The sequence below is a fragment of the Gadus macrocephalus genome, chromosome 15 (genome assembly GCF_031168955.1).
Source record: "Gadus macrocephalus chromosome 15, ASM3116895v1".
In the NCBI taxonomy this organism is placed as follows: Eukaryota; Metazoa; Chordata; class Actinopteri; order Gadiformes; family Gadidae; genus Gadus; species Gadus macrocephalus.
This window is the reverse complement of record NC_082396.1, coordinates 12,710,119-12,724,524: the sequence shown is the minus strand read 5'-3', so window position 1 is coordinate 12,724,524 and position 14,406 is coordinate 12,710,119. Positions and strand designations below refer to the sequence as shown.

The 14,406-nt window shown below is 47.0% G+C and overlaps 1 protein-coding gene across 1 annotated transcript in view; it reads right to left on the bottom strand.

Annotated features, from left to right (window-relative positions):
* The window catches only part of LOC132472973 (serine/threonine-protein kinase 32C-like), a 63,848-nt gene that overhangs the window by 3,877 nt on the left and 45,565 nt on the right, over window positions 1–14,406 (bottom strand). The window contains exons 5-11 of the mRNA XM_060072871.1: window positions 9,484–9,521; window positions 8,130–8,219; window positions 7,548–7,651; window positions 6,984–7,100; window positions 5,199–5,324; window positions 3,683–3,811; window positions 1,209–1,276 (exon numbers count right to left, since the gene is read on the bottom strand). Coding sequence (XP_059928854.1) covers window positions 1,209–1,276; window positions 3,683–3,811; window positions 5,199–5,324; window positions 6,984–7,100; window positions 7,548–7,651; window positions 8,130–8,219; window positions 9,484–9,521 — 672 coding nt within the window. The remainder of the gene's footprint in view (window positions 1–1,208; window positions 1,277–3,682; window positions 3,812–5,198; window positions 5,325–6,983; window positions 7,101–7,547; window positions 7,652–8,129; window positions 8,220–9,483; window positions 9,522–14,406) is intronic.

The following is a 14,406-nucleotide window of genomic DNA, read 5'->3' as shown; positions in this document are numbered from 1 at the left end:
TATGTATGCAGTAACACATACACAAGTAAACATGTTCTGGTTTTAATGCAAATTCTTTCTGCATTATTATTTAGGGCAATAGGCTATTGCTATTGGTGTCTTTCATGCTGCATAATGGAGGCAAAGCAGGGATTGTTCAATCATAAATGAGCTAATAACTTATAAATGTAACCTCGTAAGGTACCCAACCCCTATTCCCGATTGGTCGCTGTGGGGGGACGTGCGACGTCTGGCCTGCAGGGGGAGTATGGGCAGGTTGGGAGCGCACCGGATTGGCTGTGGGGGGACTGGACCTGAGTGCGGGCAGGTGTCGGCACTCAGGCCAATCAGGGAGTGTTTGTACTTCTGTGCCTGCTTTGTGTTGTAGTGAGGAGGGGAATCCAGGGCGGATCGGGAGCGGAGAGACGGGGGCGATCGCCGCCAGAGATCGCCTTGAACGCACCCTGTGACCGCTTTGAGCGGAGTTATGATTTACATTTAACCGACTTGTGTTTTGTCGGACTGGGGAGCGATCAAAATAAAAGGACTTTCTGTCGGAAGAGCAAACCTGGTGTCCAAGCGCTCTGTGAACCCCTTACAGTCACCATACAGTATATTCACTGTATATTGGGAACTGAGGCATATGCTGTATATACTCACCATTCAGATCTATGTAGTAGGGCCTTCACTAGAGATCATTTAGTCTAACAAGGCTTTAAATCTATAAGGGGAGAAGGCTGTCAGAGCACATAAGGAAGATTCTTTCAAGACATCCTTATGGTCCTATATAAACTAATTTCAAAGGCTATTGTGGAACTGCAATTGAAAATTGCATTAGAGCAAAACTAAAATCGGACAGCCTTTTCAATCTGCTTGTTTGGTGAGTTGGAATTGGAACAGGTAAGCGCCATTGTCTGTACCCAGTGTAGCGGCAGCTGTGAAGCTCTTACCGCTGCCTGTTTCATCTATAATTCCCTAAATGTGTTGTGGTGAGGTTGAGAGCGCAGTGCGACGCTGCTCTGGCCCAAAGAGCGACTTGGGGGCTGTTGCATCGACGCTTTACTTTTTGGAAACTTTTCAGTTTCATCAGTGCTGCGTCTTGCGCTTTTGTTTCCAGGGTTTAAATTAGGCCAGACCGCAGCCCTCCCCCTTTGGGCAGAGAGAGTATTCGGTAGAGAGAGAGAGCGAGAGAGGGAGAAAGGGTTTTGAACATGGCTCGATTGGCTTACTTCTCCCGGTTGAAGATCATGAACTCTTGCTGCACCACCTCAAGGCACTCCTGTAAGTAGTCATTCTCCTGCAGATCACAGAAACAATGCATCATTAGCATCATTATCTTGATCATCATCATCATCATCGTCACCAATCATCATTACCATCAACTTGATAAATTATCACGTTAAACCCATCGATCATGGATAACATCATTACAGCCCACAGGAGTCCTATAGAAGACATCGTGGAAATAATGGAAAGAAATGATGCCGGCCGCCATTCATTCTTCATGATGAGGAACTACTAAGACACACGTGTTTGGCCGTCAGCCTCCTCCATGGCACCACGACTGCAATTATCATTAAAGAAACCGCCCAGAACCGGATTCACCGTCCACCACATCTGGATAATAGTGAAAGATGCCTAATAATAAAACCCCTCCTTTGTGATATTTATATTTTCCTTTGAGACTTATTGGAGTTGCAAGAAGTCGTGAATGGTTTGCATGCCGTGCTGTAACAGGATATTTGTCTCGAGCCTAAAATAGAAACTCCTATTTTCCAGGAGCACTTGGGGCCATGACAACGGCACGGCGAGCTTCATCATTTAATAATCCTGGTTATAACGCAACAACACACTAGCAGCTAGCAGATTGCACGCACACACACACACACGCACACACACAACCATACACACACACGCACACAAGACACACATGCACACACACGTATACACACACATATAAACACACAGATGCACACACACAAATATAACCACACACACACAAACACACACACACACACACAAATGATGCATTCATGCAATCTGATACTCCAACCTTGCCAGGGAGAGACAAGCGCACATGGCGCAGACACGCTTAAAGGAGAGGCGCCAGTAATGCGGTGGACGTGTTATCGAGAGGCTGACACGAGCAGCAGGTTCATCGGTCGGGAGAACCACCGAGAGGACGTCTCGCAGGCCTGACTAAACGATGTCTGAATCAGGGATGGGGAGACCACTGTGTGCCCGACCCTCTGAACGGGAAGAGGAGCATGAATCATTCATCAGCCTGTGGCATTCCCATCTCAACGACAGCCAGTGTAAAGGTGCAGGATTCAGTCAGTTCTTTCGGTGTTTCAATCCAGGATCGTGGCCAACATTGGCTGGCATGTTGACGATCCGCGTACACATCGTCATATATAGATGTAACAGAGTGTAACAGTTTAACCTCACTCCCAGTGCCTCAATATGGCTGACCACCGCATCAATAATGCAATGATAACCACCGATTGAGAGTGGATGAGAACCAGCGTGATACCTGATTGCACTTAACATCTCTGGATTCCAACACTCCTACCATAGTGTTTCACCAGGGTTTGCATATTTCAATCTCCGGTTTGGATTCTGTTCATGCAATATAGTCGTCTGTTATGACGAAAGCCATACAGATCAAATTACACTCACAGGAAGTAGAGACATAATCAGGTAAGGGAGTAAAAAACTGTAAAAATAGCACATCTTCCCAGGAAGGAGAATAAAAGGGCTTTTAAATGATTTGAGGGTTTCCGGAACTTTCTATTTCAACCCCATGGAAATAGCCTCATGGAAATCCCATTTTCAATGAAAGGGAGACTACACATTATGCTCAACAGCACTTCAGCAGTGGAACGTCGGCCCCTCTTAGCTACTGGAGAACCCTCATGCTACACTCCTCTGCTGACTCTTGGTAATGAAGGGGAGCAGATTGTTCTGGAATCAGAGCAGTTGTTTTTGTGTACGTGAACTAAGTGATATTTAACAATTATTCTGCCACTATTCACTATTCCACTATTTCTCAGTTTTATATATATATATATATATATATATATATATATATATATTATTATTATTTTTTTAAATACAGGAGCCTGTAACAACAAAATCGTAAGTTTTTGTAGATCGCACCACTGGGGTTCTCAACTATAGACCAAGGCCACATTTCATGGATTTCTGGAAATTTTGGAATAATGAAGCCTGACAATATTGTTGAAGGTCAGGATACTGTGGGAAATATGGGAGTGTGTGGATGATGGCTGGTTTAAAGGCCCATTCACACCCTACGGTAAATACGGATACGGACCGCTTCGTCCGGTCCCGGAGCTATGAATCGGCCTTTACGAGGCCTCAGTTGGCCCGAGTCAGACTGATTGGACTCTGGAGCTGGGTGAGGCTACACACCTGTTGCACATTGAGCAATCATTGTGCAACAGGTTGAACCAGCCATCACCACACACACTCAGGGAGAGACCTCCTACGTGGAAAAGTTGAGCACCAGGCCATTTATTTTTATCTACAAACTTCGTACAATCAACTGGTTTTCCAGTACGTGCTGGTTATGCTGTTCATACATTCTTCAACTGGTTTCCGGGGAGGTTTCTCGGCCCCTTGGGTCCTGGGCCCCTCCGTGGAAATCAGAGGTCAGGGTAGGGATGGGTTGTTGGTTGCTCACCGACTGAGAGTCCTTGCTGTTGTCACGAGAACGGTTCTTGGCCAGCCTCTTCTTCTTCTTGTGGAGCGGACGCGACTCAAGTATCATCTCCTCCAGCTCGAAGGTGGGGTCGCAGTGGAGACGCCCTTTCTGGAAACGGACACACACACACACACACACACACACACACACACACACACACACACACACACACACACACACACACACACACACACACACACACACACACACACACACACACACACACACACACACACACACACACACACACTAAATTAGCTCCCTCTCACAAATCATAGCTAATTATGAATATGGTGCATAATGTAGGCATAGAGTCACCCACACACATTAAGTAGAGCCAGCAAATGGCAGCCAAGTGTTATGCAATAGCAATACTATTGTTAAAGAAATACACAGTGTTCTCTGGAACGTTTTTATTAAAACAACCTTGTCCTTTCTAATCATAATACATTATTAAACAAATACACCCATACACTCTAGTATAGTAAGTTTAATGTTATTCAACCAATACGCCATATTGTTAGCTAATTATAGGACTTATTAGTACTAATAGTAGTTAAATAGCACACTGTTATTGTAAAACAAATCTAGGGTGAAATGGATAGGCACCCTGCTGTCTGATGTTTGGCAAGAACTGAGTTTGATTGGTATTATTACAACCAAAGGTGGAGTTATTATGTGAGGTTTTGGAAGTACAAACAGAATGAATAAGTAATACGGCTCTCACTTACACATCAAACATAAATAAGCTATATTTACACCCCTGTTAACTTTGCAGTGTTGCTATTAGTGGTAATAAACATTTCTAATTCTTATCTATCTCTTTCTCCTTAAAGGTACCGGAAGAGTACAGCTATGCAATCACAAGAGCATTACTATACAATAAACAAGCTGCCGGTAAACAACATACAATTATATCATGCAACGGTATTCTCAACGCACGCTCGCACAGAATTCTAAATACATCCCCCCCCCCCCCCCCCCCCCCCCCCCCCCCCCCCAAGGTAAGAGCGACCAGTGCTTTCTCAGTGGTGAGTAATATCGTATTTAACCAGCCTGTGTGTGACGTTATGTACTCCCGCGGTAGTGGAACACACAGTGGGGAAATGACTCATTATTCATAAATCAAATTACAACAACGACCACATCTGTCAATCACACGAATACGCACTCAACCTTTCACATCCCCCGGAGGAAACTTATTTTTTTTGCTAACTAGCAGCGCCAGGATAACGGCGCCAAAGGCGGCCGCTCTGCCCATCGCTGATTGGACGGCGCGTTCGCTGTCCTTGCGGTCTTCACGCGCCCACCCATGTGTGCATGTGAAAGCCAGAGACAGTAGGCGAGTGTGCACGTGTGTGTGTGTGCGTGTGTGTGTGTGTGTGTGTGTGTGTGTGTGTGTGTGTGTGTGTGTGTGTGTGTGTGTGTGTGTGTGTGTGTGTGTGTGTGTGTGTGTGTGTGTGTGTGTGTGTGTGTGTGTTTTTGTGCAACTCACATTAGGGACGAAGCCGGCGTCCATCTTCTTCTCGTAGACGGCGTCCCAGTTGACGTGGGCGAGGTAGGGGGACGTCTGCATGAGAGACAGGCTGGAGAAACGGTGCTCCGGGTTCACCGTCAGCAGCTGTAACGCAAACACACACACGCGCACACACACACACGCACACCGGTTGAATTCATTGCATCCTTCTTTTTCAGTTTTAGATATGTCTCTATAATATATCCCCATGTGAAAAACGACTATTATCCGTCAATCTACTTGCAATGTAGCAAAACCGCCGTACTCTGTTCCCCAGGTAGAGAAAGCCAACAGGGGGCGCTATTAATCAGTTCAATCAGACAGCAATCAGGTGCTCCAGGAGAAGAGAAATCATGCAATCTGCCAGCACCCATCGGGACAAATGAACAGCACAGGGGGGGCTGAAAGTGTTCCATGGCTACTGCAGGGCTGTATACTGCTATGAGCGTGGCCAGCCCGGGTGCATCTCAGTCAGCCGCCGCACAGGGAAACACGCTGTGTACTCTGGGCATGGGCTCTGCTGTCGTGTAAACACATTTTTGTGATGGTTGTTTTTTTTTACTTCCTGTATATTCTTTCCACTGGGCTGATTGGCTGGACTGGCCACGTTGGAGGGCTCGTTAGGTCTGTCTCAGCGGACTCCAGACGCCGTAATTGATCAGCAGTCAAGCGGAATACACCCATGCTGTCTGTCGACAGTGCTCATGTCACACACACACACACACACACACACACACACACACACACACACACACACACACACACACACACACACACACACACACACACACACACACACACACACACACACACACACACAGTCGCCCTCTCTTCCTCTTGCTCTCTGACTTTCCTCACTCCACCTTTCTCTTCATCATCTTTGGCATCCATCCTCTCAGACTCCCATCTGTCATTTTCTTGCCCTGGGCTTCCTCTGCCCTTCCTCCTCCTTCTCGCTCCCTCAGTTCCTTTGTTGCCGCCATCTCGGACTCCTAGCCACTATGCACTTCAATTTCTGGCCCACTTGTACACTCACATCCAATACGGCCGCTCATGCTGCCGTGTGTCAGCTGTTAGGGCGAGGCTCTGGCTGTGCCACGCTGCATCAAACCACACTGATACAGAACGGGCCCATTGCCTGTTTTAACCCACCCCCCCTATGAATTAGCGTAGCCTCTATGGTGTCTGGGGGAAAATAAGAATTTTTACCCAACACAACTCATTGTCGCGGTTTATGCATAGTGGTAGGCGATCATGGATATCGTCTTCTTGCAAGGGCCACAGGTTTGGATTATGGTCGCTGCAGTGTGATGCGGCGTAGGTGTTTAATCTGGGGGAGATGCGACGCACTTCTAGCTGTTGTGAGTGGTCTGTCTCTGCTCACTCCACCTACTCGTTCAGATAAGCAGTCTTCCTTTAAGCTAGGGTGCATCCCAAAAAAGTCACACACATGCTATTTCCTGAGTATTTTATTAGGATCTCAATTGTTAGCATTTATCCAAAGCGTCTCACAGTAAATGAAGGCGCAGCGCAACGAATAGCAAACAAGGCTTAGCAGTCGTGCTCAAGGACGTCTACAGGGATCGAACCCAGTACCCCTCGTCTGGGAGTCGAACCACCGAGGCCACTACATCACACCGCCTGCTGCTGATCATTAGCGAGCCATTAAGCCAAAGTGGGTGCTACTGCTGATATCCCACTCCACTGGAGCCCCCTCCAGTGGAGCGGGCCACCTGTCTGGTGGAGTGGCCGGGAGTGACTGACCTTCCTCATGAGGGCCACCAGGTCCTTGGGCCAGGCGGGGTTGTACTGCACGCTGACCGTGCTGAAGAGCTGCATCAGGGACTCCACCGAGTTGCTGGCGTGGATGTCGTAGGGCCTCTGCGGAGAGAGAGAGAGAGAGAGAGAGAGAGAGAGAGAGAGAGAGAGAGAGAGAGAGAGAGAGAGAGAGAGAGAGAGAGAGAGAGAGAGAGAGAGAGAGATTATATTTTGAGAAAGCTTTTTGGATTTTTGCTGACCGTTCTGTAGTTAGGTTTTAATATGCTCTGGCAATATAAAAGTGCATACAAAAAATGCCCATGCCAATAAAGCACTTAAAATTGGAAATTGAGACAGAGAAAGGGATCACCAGACAGTGGAAGAGGACCGGATTTATCAAACCACTGAGTACTAAGAGGAACCAAAAGGAGTTGGATAGCACAAAATAAACAGACTGCACACTTTCCAAGTAACCGACAAACAACGTGTATACAAACTTTAAAATGGAAATGATACATACTGTAGAATATATGATATAGTATAATGTGTAATAATAAACCAATTCCGTACCCAGCTGCGTAACACTTCGAAGACGGTCACGCCTAGCGACCACCAGTCCACTTCAAAGGCGTAGCCCGTCCCCCCGCTCACAAAGGACTGGAAGATCTCAGGGGCTGAGGAGAGACCACACACACACACACACACACACACACACACACACACACACACACACACACACACACACACACACACACACACACACACACACACACACACACACACACACACACACACACACACACACACACACACACACACATCCACACATCCACCCCCAGAAACAAACATCCACCACACACACATCCACCATCACAGATACACCCACAGCAGGTACAACTCAGCACCACCCTGTTTTTTTTTATGACAGATAACAATATTTATATTGTATTATTATTCTATCACTTTTCATTCTCTCATCTTAGAATATACGGTGATGTAACCATTGGCTTTGAGCAAGAATACACAAAAAGTTGTGTTGCTTAAGCAACTGACAAAGACCATGTTCATCCATTGTTATCCTGCCAACAACAATTGACAGAATCATTCCTGCCACCCTCGTCCCTTGTGGAGCTCGACTGTTAGCATCATTACCCATGTAGGGCTTGGTCCCGGCTAAGGCTGTGGCTCTCTCCCCGTCCTTTATGATGGTGGCAATGTTGAAGTCCGTCAGGTGTGCATGCCCTGTGAGGGTAAGAAAACACCTCAAATAATTACCATGACAAGTTTATGTATTCATTTATTCAACAGGGACAATGGGCCGTTAGCAACTGTCCCAGAATTAGCTAAAAGGCTAAATTGAATCTGAAGTCCCTTGGCAGGTCGCGCTTTTATTCAAGGCGACTTACAATGATGAGACCTTTTCAAAGAGGCAGCATCATCGTAGGAAAAACACAGTTTGTGACACGGCTAGTCAAGATAACACAAATTGACTATGTGTCCTGGTACATAGAGAGAGCCATAAGTACTCTAATGAGCTACACCTTAGTTTGGTCTACGAAGACACCTCTGGGAACAGGGTCTATTGAGGAACATGTCATTAAGGCGCAGGTAGGGGTTAAGAATCAAACTCAAGGATGTGTCTTGATAGGCTGCTGAAATGGGATCAAACAGAGGAACTTTTGGATTCCATATCCAGTACTCTACCCTGCATCCATTCCCATTTCATCTCAATTGACCTGGAGGTTGGACAGTTTCGTCACCCTAGAAAAGACAGACAAGTTCCATTTAAGTTTCTCAGATAGACGTGTATCGCTAATGGGCTTTGGACTGGCTGTATGGTCCCCTTGCCCTCCTCGACCAACTCATTTTACTTTCCATTTTACTTTTTGTTTGGGCTATATAAAGATGGCTAAGGAAGACAGGTATACGCCCGCGACATGTTGCCGTGGTGACTCACTAGTGGACAGCGTGGCCATTCTCAACGGCCCTGTTTGTCGCCTTGCTGCAGAATACCATGTGCTCCTTTGACTTCCTCGTACACTGTGTCCCTCTCAGACTCTTAACTCCACACTCATTTGCTTTCGTTATGTATATCTCCTTGGCAGGACTAGGTGGACGAGGGAGACAAGATAAACCAGAATCCAAGAATGTTTGGGAAGAAAACGGATCAGTACAGGAGGCTGAAACAGATGGGGCCGTTCCAGTGTCTCCTTCTACGATTCCAAAATATATAAAAAGTGTTTGCGGCGATGGGCAAGTGGAGCAGAACCTCCTCATTCTTTAGTCTCCTAACGGGCAGTTGATAGTGACATCAGTGGAATAGACAAGACAATCCATTTAAACAACATTAGGCACATCATTTGACAAGATTTAAGGACGCACGGATACCATTAAAAAGTAGTCATTAACACTGACGGCTAAGAAAAGTGATTTGTTCTCCCTTGGAAAGTCATCCCACTAGCAATACACACACGCATGCACACACACACAATACTGTCACTCTTACCTTGTTCATCCAATAGTATATTGTCTGGCTTGACATCTCTGTGGGAGACAAACAGAAATAATTTAGCACCTAGCCAATAACTCAATACACACATCGATAGGCAAGCGCTAATGGCGCCGCGGGTTGTCACAATTAACCTTTGGCATGTCCAGAATCTTTGCATTGTTTAGCTAAACAACTAAATTATGAAGTGTTAATCAAGAAACTTTAAATCATTATTGCACCTACTGTTAGCTTAACTGACAGTTGCACTGTGGCTGAGGGACGGCTCAATGCATTGTGTGATCCTGATACAAATCCCATGTTTATCCCAACCTTGTTTTGCTGAAATCGCACCCTTTATGTTACAGGACAGAAAGTAACATCAACAATATTCTTTTGAAATGTTTGCTTCCACAGCGAGCGCATGAGTGGGCGGTAACTGTCTGTTGGAAGATGTTTCAAACACAATATGTCTGGACGCCATGTCACACTACGCGTGTATGTGTGCGTTTATGTGTGTTTGTGAGTGTCCTAACTTTGGAGTACCTCAGCTGTTCCCAGAGTGTGTGTGAGAACGGGGGTTATCATGCGGATCACAGAATACCCTGGCGGGTTTTGGCCGTGTAGGGTTATTACACTGGACACTCATGCAGTGCGTACACACACACACACTGATACGTCTCTCATCCCATATTCCCCACTGGCAGACCTTCTCCGAGCCCCCTTCCACCGGCAATTAACAGAGCACAACTTATTTAATTATGCAGGATCTCGCGCTGGCGTGAAGACACCCCTGCAGGAGGCTCGTGATCGCTGCCGCGGCGCAGCGCTAAGCTAACACTCACATTGTCTGGCAGCAGTCTCGGGGGTGCGTCACAGTGTGTGTGTGTGTGTGTGTGTGTGTGTGTGTGTGTGTGTGTGTGTGTGGCGGCTGCCAAGGCTTACAATAGGCCCCTGCTTAAAGGTTGGGTGTGAACGGTATAGCGGGAGGTGAAAATGTATGCTAATCCACGGCTGTATTGGGCGTCGCCTACGACAACCCTTGGTGTCCTGACGTAAACAAACGACACCCCCTCGCTCTCTCGAGTGCGTTTCTTTATGTGGCGGGGGGAAAACAAACAATCGACCTAGAGTTTAAGGTCGTGAACTCATCCTGCATGAAACACTCACTCCGCTGCATTGTCGACGTCTTTTCCATTTAGGGAAATCAGACAGTGGAAGAGAAGGGAGGGAGGGAGGGAGGGAGAGGGAGAGAGAGAGAGAGAGAGAGAGAGAGAGAGAGAGAGAGAGAGAGAGAGAGAGGCAAACATGTAAGAAGGGAGGCGAAGAGGAGAAAATACGGAACAAAAGAAAGGGAGACACAAGAGAGTAAACAAGAGAGAATACAGGGAGGAGAGGAAATGAAAGCAAGGAAAATCATTTTACAAGAGTAGAGGAAGAGGAGTAGAGAGGAAGAGGATAGGACACTAAGAGGAGAGGAGTAGAGAGGAAGAGGAGTAGAGGGTAGAGGAGTATGGGATGCTAAGAGAGGAGAAGAGAGGAAGAGGATACTAAGGAGCAGAGAGAAATAGGATGCTGAGAGTAGTAGTAGTAGAGAGCAACTGGAGAATATGAAGAAGATGATAGTGAGAGAAGAGGAGTAGAGGAAGAGTAGTAGAGAGGAAGAGGATGCTGAGAGGAGAGCAGTAGAGAGTAACTGGAGAACACGAGGAGGAGGGGTATAGAGAACAGGAGCAGAAACACCAACAGAGATAGAGAGGAAGGTTTTCTTGTTGTTTAGGGGACCTTCCTTACTATCCTCTTCATTGGACTAATTTTACCTCCTTGGGCATGGTGGCAGTTGGCTGTTGCTAGGATACCAGAGATCCCTGCCTCCCTCGGTTGGTGCAACAAAATAATTGTATAGTATTCCTCTGTCAAAAGCTCACAGGGAAGAACCAAATTGTATAGAGGAGGATGTCCATGCACACCCAAGGACCAGTTTTAGCACCGGTAAAAGTGTCCAGTTAGAGCCTCTTTTTAATCTATATATATATATATCAGGATGTGCCAAGTACCCCATTCATCACCCACCGAGCAAACGCTTACTTGTATGCAAGAATTGGCCAACCTGTTTACACAATGAAGATGACAACAGAAAATGCACACACACCCACCCACCCATACACAAACTCAAGGCGAGGTTTAGGACAAAGGATTGTTCTTGTTTTTTGGAGCATCTGCAATGTTAAATATGCCGCCTACTGGGACCCACGGTCCCACGCAGACTTATTTACTGAACTGCACACTGACACGTTGTGCCGAGCTCAGCATCTTTCAGGTAGAACAGTGGACGCCACATCCCGATCGCCCCGGCTGGAGGGAGATGGATGGTGTTGCTTTTGCCTCGGGCCGCAGGAGGCCTATTTTTAGATGCACCACATAGAATCAACGGGGGGAAAAAAACAAAACAACAGGAGAAACAAGGATGCCTGCACGCTGCGATTCCAGCCTCACAACCCTGACCCCTTAGACCAACGGAACCCGCGCTCAGTGTGATGAAGGCAGCAATAGACAACTGACCACCCTCCACCCTTGGCAAGGAGCGACTCTAGACCAAAGGCGAACCCACTCCGTAATCACCACGCTGTACACCAGCACCTCCCCCTCGCCCCCCATGAGCAGCGCTCATCCAGGAGAGCCCCCCGCACACACACTGCCATCGCCGTTCATCAGCCCACAGAAGACACTATTCGTGCTGTTAATATCTCCACCTCAAATATGCCTGTTTGTGTGTGTGTGTCTCTGTGTGAGTGTGTGAGTGTGTGAGTGTGTATGTGTGAGTGAGTGAGTGAGTGAGTGAGTGAGTGAGTGAGTGAGTGAGTGAGTGAGTGAGTGAGTGAGTGAGTGAGTGAGTGAGTGAGTGTGTGAGTGAGTGTGTGCGTGAGTCTGTGTTTGTCTCTGTGTGAGTGTGAGTTTGTGTGTTTGTGAGTTTGTGAGTTTGAGTGTGTGAGTGTGAGTGATTGTGTGTGATTGTGTGTGTGTGTGCTTTGCGCGCGCCATCCTAGTGGCAAACTAAATAATGGCATCGTCCCTCTGGCCTGGCCACAGGGGGGAAGAAGAGTGAGGAGGGAGAGGAGGAGATAGGGAGGTCTGATGAAGGCTCATTTGTAGCTCCACTGGAGGTCATCCATCTCTGGGGGCCTGGGGGGTGGGAGGCTGGGTACTGACCAATGGAAAGCCGATTGCTTTATAAGCTTAGTCTTCCATGAGTCATCGGAGTCTGTGTTTTACATACGAGTAGAGAAGTATTCAAGTGAGCACCGCCTCATTATGGAAACTATGTCGTCAAACCTGGTCCTTTGGTTTTATCAGAACATGAAATAGGCTCACCACAACTTTCAGGGACTATATTTTTGTTGAATGCCACTTTGTGCTGGTGCATTATTGAGTCCCTACTCGATGTTCCTTTTGTAGTGCGTTGTTGCGTTCCCTTTCATGCTGCTGAACAAGGCAGAGAGCTTCACAATCGTTGAAATCGTTAACATAATAAGGTAGATAAGTAGACCGCCGGAGCAGACCCAGAGGCGTGCTAAACCTTTTCAATATCCACTGTTTATATAATTACGTGCCCAGACTATAGAAACCCAAGCCATCAGCTCCATTACCAGAGCACATTCCCTGTCACGTTGTCATTTGTTTTTTTTTCCTCAATTCAAATTTATTTATTTATTCCTCGGGGGCATTGATCATTTGCCCTCCCGCCGACCGGAGGCAGGGAGCAGACCGTAATGTCGTCTCCAGTAAGTGGGGTTAATTGTGTCACTCTGCTGCACTTCGATTCCTCACAGTGCCGCTGCTATCCAGGCCGTGCCCCCCCTGCGGCGGGGGGGGCGACCTGTAGAGTGGAGGCACGGTGAGCTCCCTCTCCCTGGTGTCTGTGTGGAAATGTGTCTCGGTGCATTCGAATGCTTGGCTCGCGACCGAAGCCACCTAGTCGATGACAAGCTCAAAGAGCTCAGCGTCAGTGTTGCAATGCATTCCCTATGGGACAGGTGTTGGTGCCAAGCTGGCGTCAACGCCATCCCGAGCTCTGCAAGTCCCACACTCAGCTGGCCCAAGTGCCAAGCTGGGAGGAGCATACTAATGCATCGCCCAGAGTTTAAATATGTTCAACTTTTCGTTTTTTTCGCTTCACCAATGTGTTCGCTGTTCACCAATCATGTCTCAAGCTGATTCTGTGGGTGCTGTTAAGGAAAATGACAATATGCCCATATATTCTGTTGTTATCAACAGAATCCTGGCAATGTGCATAGAGTTGTTCAACAGACTGGCTTGCCCATCTCAGCATCATGATGGTTGTGACAGCTTTGGCCTCGCCCTCACTCACGGAGAGCCTTGTCACAGGTGTTCCTGCGAAGGCCAAGGTCACCTGCCTGCTTTTCTTGATGACCTCTCCTTCTCTGACTAGCATGAATAGTTGCCTGAGCACCTGATGCACTGGCAGCTTTGTGGAGTTGGTGGTGGTGTCCTGAATAATCCCTATATAATTAAGCCCCAAGAGTGGCTCAGAGAGAATGAGTTTGCATATCTTAAAAATGCACTTGTACTCGTTTTCAGCAGAATATTTGTTTTTATACTCATATTAAAAGTTTCAACATTAGGAGTGGTGTTTTTCCAATTTGGTCCAGTTCATCCCACTAATTGGGGTGTATTGGACGTTCAAAATCCACATCCCTCCCAAATCTATTATTCATAAATACGCCACTATACCAGAAAGTAGTAGAAAACAAAAAAAAAACGAGGCAGAAAAACAAGTACTTTCAGAATATCTGCCCTAATTAACCTGAGATGCCGTCAGTGCGGAATCAGCGCAGCCCAGAGCCTAGACAGGCACTTAACACCCTGAGCCTGGCTCTAGAGCCCTGCTCTGGCTTATCATGGACTGATCATAGTGAAATG